Genomic DNA, 7,390 nt, shown 5'->3' with positions numbered 1-7,390 from the left:
TGACTTTTTCCTGATCATAATGTTCTGGTGCCTCAATTATCCTTCCACAAATGTGTGTGGGCTTTGTCATGATGTATGCGTGTATAGCCTGGACGTCTAGGCGAGCGTGAACGTGCGCGTGTCAGAAGGGGCGGAGAGAACCCATCATTGAGCAGGCTACAATTCTTTTCAGCCCAGCGTGATATAAGACATTCTACACCACCTACGTTCGACTTCCTGATTGGCGTTACGCAGGTTTCCAGCTATTATTTATTGCTCCCAAAGGGTAGACCCCCGCCCGCATTTAATCGGAACAGCATCACCGCACTTGGCACTTGACCACTTCTCTCTAAACAACAGGTAAGAAAAAAAACTACTCCACATACTTGCCTCATATTTACAAAAGACCGGGAAGTTTTTCTTCGGATATGTTTGCCAACATTTCGTGCGTAAATGCGCCCGAAATGTTGGCACTCCAAACTCGTTTTATTCGACCATAATGGCAGGTGTTGCTGGAAAAATGAGAAGGCGTTTTTTCCTGGTGTTTCTCATCCTTCTCGTCAAACTTCGATGCAGTCGGTCTAGATGCGACGACCCCGAGTCACGCAGGCCAACTTCACTTGTAAGATTTCTTTTTCTGCTCCCGACATTGTCCAGTCATTGATTTGAATTACCTGATTTATCTTTCGCAGCAGGAAACTCTGGGATTAAATAATCCTAAACGGAACCTCGTGAGGAGGTTTAGCGATTTGGATTATGACAGTTTTGTGGGTTTGATGGGCAGAAGAGATGCTGCTGGTAAGTTTTTTTTAAGCTCTCACATTGATTCTCTTCCCACCCTCAAATCCCATCTCAAAATTCACCCATTTAAAATGGCATTCTCTGTGTAGTTTTATCTCTTGTTCTTATTTATAATTTCATCTGTGGTTTTATTTATGTCCCTGTTTTGTGTTTGTAACATGTCCTTGAAGGCTTTGAAATGCGCTCATAAATTAAAAAAATAGTATTATTATTATTATTATTATTATTATTATTATTATTATTATTATTATTATTATTATTATTATTATTGTATATTTTTTATTGTTATTATTACTCTAACTCTCTCTTTTGCACTCATCTATATATACAATATTCATATATACAATAGTGTAACCATTGTTTCAAATACATTTCTTTGCAATAATTGTTTAGATGCAAATATGGTGCAACAGCCACTAAAAAGTAAGTAATTGTTGCTTTTGATTTGTGTGTGTGTGTGTACGTGTGTCTATGCGTGTGTATATTCATAGACAATCAAACTTTTTTTTTTCTTTTTAGGGGAAATGCATGACATCTTTGTTGGATTAATGGGAAGAAGAAATTCTGAGCCTAGTGAGTGTGTCATCTGATTTTTCTCAATCATCTTAATAATTACAAAAATCACAGTATTATGTAACTTTTGTTCTAACTAATATGTGCCAATTTAATAAAGGAGCTCTTTAAAAAATCCTGCAATTTCAAAAGTTAATAATGCTCAATTTATACACATCTGGCTGCAAACTGAAAGTGAAAGGACTGAACAAAATGAGATTCACTGATCGTGAAAATAAGATGTCATTGATGTTAAGTCTTTGCGGGCATTTCTAACATTGCTGCCAATGTCTCGCTCTATGGCATTTTTTTGTTTGTTTTCAATTCAGATAGCGGTCCATGGAGGAGAGCATCCCCAGAGAAGAGAGGCTTATTTCTGAATAAGTGTAGGTTGAGGTGAGAGACTTTGTCTTTCAAAGGTCCGATAGAATGTGTACCATCATTCACTGAAGCTTTCCACCGAAAGATAAAAACATTCAACATCCACGCCTCCATCCTTTTTCTTTTGCGTTTGCCCTCATGGTGAAATGTGGTGCGCACCCTGGACTGGTCAAAAAGAAAACCACGGCACAAAGAGCATCTGCTCATTCGAACTTCTGTTGAATAAATACATACACTGACCATTCCAGAGCATCATGTGACTATCGGTATAGAAAATTCTCAACTGTTTGTTGTGTTTTACTGCAGGTTTCTTCAGGGGCTGTGACAGAACATTCTGACGATGAAAGAGTTGCTCGATATCGAAAAAGAACCACATTTTCAACCTGCCAAGCGGCCAATGAAATAGAACATGCATTCTACTTTACCACGTTTCAAAGTTCCAAATAAACATACTTTTATACATGCTCTGTTACTGTAATGATGAATACTCACTGCACAGAAATGATTGCTCATGAAATTGCTCAACAAGAAAGATTTGGTAAGGATTTGTCAATTTGGCAATTACGTGTTCTCAGTTGAAAGTACTACAAGGTGACTCCTGGAAGAATACATAGTTTCTGGATGTTTTTCTTCCTTCCTCATACACAATATGGAAAATATTTTCACCTTCAAAAATTTGGAGCAAAATATTAGAAAAAAAATACAAATAAATGAACTTTTCCACATCCCTCATTGCAAGTTATGTGAATTTGTATTTGTATTGGGTACATCACTTTAAGATACGATTATGAGTATTTCACTTGTCCCAATCATGAATTGCAATCATGGCATTAATCAATAACAATCCTTCACTCATCTGTGGGTCATTGTAACACCATTATATTCCTGTCATATTCATCCATTCATTTTCCATTCCCCTTATTCCTCACCACGGTCGCGGGGGATTCTGGAGTCTATCCCAGCACTCATCAGGCGGTAGGCCAGGGACACCCTGAACAGGTTGTCAGCCAATCGCATGGCACACAGTGATGAACAACACTTACGCCTCGGGACACTTTAGAGTGTTCAATCAGCCTGACATGTATGTTTTTTGGAATGTGGGAGAAAACCAGGGCACCCGGAGAAAACCCATGCGGGCCCAGGGACAACATGCAACTCCAGCACGAGCGAGGATTGAACCCACGGCCTCTACACTGTGAGGTCGACCTGCTAACCACTGGAACACCGGGCCGCCATCTCTGTCAGATGATTTATAAAATGTCATGTGTCACTAAAATACGCAAAATGATACATGACTAAGGGGCGTATAAGCATCTAGCACAGTGATAGCATGTGCCAAGAATACACCACTGTGGGTTAAGACCGGAATTTTTAGACCAATGATGTTAAACATGGTGAGGTCAAACTCCAGAAAATATCGTCATTATGTATACATCAATTTTCTGATCCGCCTGCGCCTCTCCCACCTATCTTTGAGCAGTCGGCAGGGGACACCCTGAACCAATTGCCAGCCAATTTTCTAGATAGAGAATTATGTTTCGACAGATATACTCATATACATACCGAGAAAATTTTAAAATGCTCATTTAAGAATTGAGAAAATATTGCTCACGTGTACTACTAGCATATGCTCGCCATGCATCAGTATCTTTCATTTATATATCAATGACTCTTTCCCACCACAGAAAAAAAATGATTGGCGAAAGATGGTGAAGCATCTATCATAACCTCATAAAATTGCAATATTGTTTGCTATTTTTGCGACTCCGACCTTTCTTAATGACGTCCATTTTTTCTTGAAAAGTCCGACTTAAAAATGGCTTTAACAGTATATCTGCAACCAAATCAATTTCTTCTCCTCCTTCAGCCATTGTGGGTTGACAAAACCACTATTAAACCAACACAAAAATATATTTGTTTATGCAGCTTGCGACTGATACAGTATGCTAGCTCTGGCCAGTATGCTGTTGTCACTTGCGGCGACTGATAAGAGCAGTTTTCGCAAACTATGATTGACTAATGACCTTCAAGAATCAGAATCAGAAAGCCTTTAATCGTCCTACAATGGGGACATTTGCAGTCCACGGCAGCAATTTGAAAGAAGGCATTGGCACCCCTTTTGGGTTGCCAACTCAAAATCTGATTGTTTAGAGCAACCGTTTCATTGACACATTTATTGCTGCAGGGCCCGCAGAACTGACGCTGAAGGCGGCTAGGTATATTTCTGACCCTGATAGCTGAAATGCGATTGATTACGTGGTTAAATATGAAAACACACGTCTGGAAGCAGTGCAACAGGGGAAAATAATGAAAGGAAGCTGAAAGACATTATTAAACAAGAATTCATGGAAAAAAACATAATTAACATCAGTCTGTGATTCAGATATTTTCAGGCAAGCAGAGAAGGCTTTGCAGGGCTTGATGTTCCGCCACTGGTCAATGCCTCATTTTAGATCTGATATCAGCATGGTATGTGAGGCCGTTGTTGGAAATGCCTGCATTTTATCAATTGATAATAGTAAAACAACAGAAAAAGCCAGAATCGAATGCAACTTTTTTGGAGTCATGCAAGGATGACAGTAGTTTGGCGTATTGATAAACATTAACTACAATAGACTGCCGTTCTTGAAAATGTTACAATACTCAATTGCGGCTGCCACTGAATTTAATAGTCTTTCACACAGCAGCATTGCAAAATGACAAAACGAGTTTGCAAATCCATCAAATCATAATTTCACCACAAAACACAATTTGGGTCTTTTGGTCTGTTCTTCAGGATTTGCGGGATAAATAAACAGACCTTTCAATAGTTGGCAGGATCGGTAATGGATCTGTCTCATAGGAATTGCAAATGTTTTGAGTTGCATCATCAACAATAAATTGACCAATTATCCTTTTGTTGACAAGGCTTTGTCTTTGCTGCAATCATGCACTTTGAAAACAAATTCGTCTCCATTTCAATGTCTGAGTTGTAAGCTGCAGGTCAGGTGCACAATTAAAAATGCATGAGATACTCATGTGTTCGATTCCCTTGTCATCACTGCCATGATAGCAAAGGTTTGTATTGTTTCATGTACAGTTTATAATGCAAGTTAAGTTAGAAATTACAATCTTGCTGATAAACAAATAAATTTTTTCCCTCTTTTCCTTTAAGATGCTTTATCTTCCTGTCATTGTATTTGTGAATGTGAAATGCACATACGGTATTGGGGACTATTTTGTCCACTAGGTGGCAACAAAAGCTTACATGGCACAAGTGAAAATTCAACCTATTACGTTATTTAAAACAATCACAGTAAAGTCTCGTTATATCGATATTCAAGGGAGTCCGGAAAATATCGATATAACCGGGACTATCGATATATCCGACCCTGTTTGCATGTAATTGTCTCCGTGCGTGCATAGAAATAGCATCGATATAACCGGGACTATCGATATATCCGATATCGAGATAACGAGACTTTACTGCATTTCTACATTTTCTGATTACACATTCTTTCTCTCAGATGATTTTAGTTGACATGCCAACATAATGTCCTCAAGGCCTTCAGAAGTAATTCTGCTGTCTTTGATTTGTCCCAAATAAAATATAGACTTTTAGCTTTTCTGTCATTTTTTTTCACAGAAACTTGTGTTGTACCTGCTCCTACCATGTTTCACGGTCTTTTGGAAATAGGAAGTGTTAAATTTGTACCAGACATTATGATGAAAATTTTTACGTTTTCTAATTTCATTTTAGGAGATAGCAAAAAACATATGGACCTCCGTTTCAATAATCATATTGAGAATGCAAAGCTATGAGGTACAGCTATTAGTGGAAAACGCACCATTCACTTACAATGAGAAAACCATTGAAGGGGTGTTCTAACTTTCTTGGCCGCCAGATGTCTCCCAAGCAAAGCCAAGTAAATCAGCGAAAGAGTACATGTACGGTACTTCAACTGCTTCTTTTCTGTCGAATAAAAACACGTTTCGATTTTTGCAAGTGAAGAATAGTTTTATTCTGTCTATTCTTTCACAATAAACAGATGGTCAACCTTATGCAAGCCAAACAATAATTCACTGTTATAATTAAAATGAAAAAGAATGATAATTTCACATTATTATGCACCACTTCACCGATCTGGATCCACTGATTAACCTGATTCTTTGTTTTGTGTTTTAGAGTAAAAGTCCAGAAATAATTGAGACTCACACAAAAAAATATGAGACGTCTCTTGGTTGAATATTTTTTTTCATGCAAGGAAAATAGAAGGTACAGGGTACAGCGTCCTCATCTATCTAAACAGTCTTTCTACTTTTATTAGTATCAGTCATTGGCCTTGGTAGATAGTTTCTTGTAAGCAGGAAATAATTTTACTCGAGTCAAAGTTCTTGTGACACCTGTAACTTCCTGCAGACCTTTGGCCAACAGTTGGGTCACCTGCCATCCAGTCGTTCAACCAACTTTCCCCTCCATTATTTCCTGAATAGTACCAACTTCAAAGCGCACATTAATAATTTCACACCAGAGTGTAATGTATAATTATTAGTCGAATGGTTAGATGTAAAAAAGGAAAGATAAAATGTTAACGTGTGTTTACATGTATAAGTATAAAAATGAGTATGTGAGTATGAGTATGTGTTAAAGTCATAAGCATTCTTCTGCAAACATAATCAAGATCATTGATTGGGAATCAGTGATTAATAAACAGCATCAAAATATCATTAATCAATGTATTGATGATAACTGAAAACAATAAACCTAACTCCACTTTTAACGATTAAGTGTGATACTTTAATGATTAAATGTTAATGTGTGATTAGGTAATCGCAAATCAGAACTATGAATACATGAATGAAAATTCCAACATTGTGTTATTTATTTATTTATGTATGTGTTTGTTTATTTGTTTATTTATTTATTTTTGTGACATTGCAGCAAGACACTTGTTAATGAGCTTTGTGACGTCTAGGTGATCGGCAAAAGTCATTCCGTGTGTTAGGCGATTGTGTAGATTTGGAGGTTATCACATTATGTACCCATATCGCTAGAATGTTCACACTACAGGTCATTTATTGTAATCATTTATTGTAGCAGAACACAACTTAACATGGAATCTTTCAAAACTGTATGGGAGGGGAATTCCACGAGAGGATTCAAATGGCACAGTCACCACAAACGCAAATTACTTGGCAGTAGTTTCACTCTTTCCTCTTGCTGTGCTGAGACCTGCACATCTGCTGAGGCCAAGGTTATTTGGGTTATCCGGAAAATGACGCCAGGGTGCTTTTTTTAAACAGTTTCCTTCCATTGAAATGCCTCGGTCTCAATTTACAGATGACAACATTCAATAATAATAACACATTTTATTTCTAAGCACCTTTCAATACTCTGAAATAGTTGTTGTGACAGACAATTTCTTTTCCTTTGTGCTTTTCCCTTCAGGGGTCGCCTCAGTGAATCAGTGTCCTCCATCTTCAAAGGTTTGATTTGCATGTTTGTTTTTTGCCAAGCTTTTACGACAGATGTCCTTCCTGACACAACCCTCTGTATTTATCCGGGCTGAGGACCAGCACAATGAGACACTGTCTTGTGTCCCCTTGTGGCTACAGAACAAGCAATTATGAACATTGGATGATTTGCTTTAAATTTTAAGTCGGCTTATGTGATGTGTGCATCCAGTCAAAAATATCT

The 7,390-nt window shown here is 37.7% G+C and overlaps 1 protein-coding gene across 2 annotated transcripts; it reads left to right on the top strand.

The window, feature by feature from the left end:
• The first annotated feature begins 206 nt into the window (after positions 1–206).
• tac3a (tachykinin precursor 3a) lies at positions 207–2,430 on the top strand. 2 transcript variants are annotated; one of them, XM_088990799.1, is made up of 7 exons: positions 207–339; positions 486–601; positions 675–777; positions 1,174–1,203; positions 1,300–1,353; positions 1,662–1,728; positions 2,020–2,430. In XM_088990799.1, the coding sequence occupies exons 2-7, from the start codon at positions 500–502 to the stop codon at positions 2,036–2,038; spliced, it is 375 nt and encodes a 124-aa protein (XP_088846925.1). In that variant the 5' UTR covers positions 207–339; positions 486–499; the 3' UTR covers positions 2,039–2,430. The 2 variants fall into 2 exon arrangements, with proteins under 2 accessions (XP_088846925.1, XP_088846842.1); XM_088990716.1 differs by having other exon boundaries at positions 672–777.
• Positions 2,431–7,390: the final 4,960 nt, after the last annotated feature.

The sequence above is a fragment of the Hippocampus bargibanti genome, linkage group LG01, assembly GCF_051943395.1.
Source record: "Hippocampus bargibanti isolate YZ-2025 linkage group LG01, ASM5194339v1, whole genome shotgun sequence".
NCBI classification, from domain to species: Eukaryota; Metazoa; Chordata; class Actinopteri; order Syngnathiformes; family Syngnathidae; genus Hippocampus; species Hippocampus bargibanti.
The sequence above is the reverse complement of the archived record's forward strand: the minus strand, read 5'-3'. Positions and strand labels throughout refer to the sequence as shown.

What these genes read in the sequence shown, in the direction of transcription:
- tac3a (XM_088990716.1), top strand. Translation starts at nt 500, where the DNA reads ATGAGAAGGCGTTTTTTCCTGGTGTTTCTCATCCTTCTCGTCAAACTT. An exon ending in CACGCAGGCCAACTTCACTT is followed by an intron (nt 602 to 671) that starts GTAAGATTTCTT and finishes TATCTTTCGCAG; the next exon opens with CAGGAAACTCTGGGATTAAA. An exon ending in AAGAAGAAATTCTGAGCCTA is followed by an intron (nt 1,354 to 1,661) that starts GTGAGTGTGTCA and finishes TTTTCAATTCAG; the next exon opens with ATAGCGGTCCATGGAGGAGA.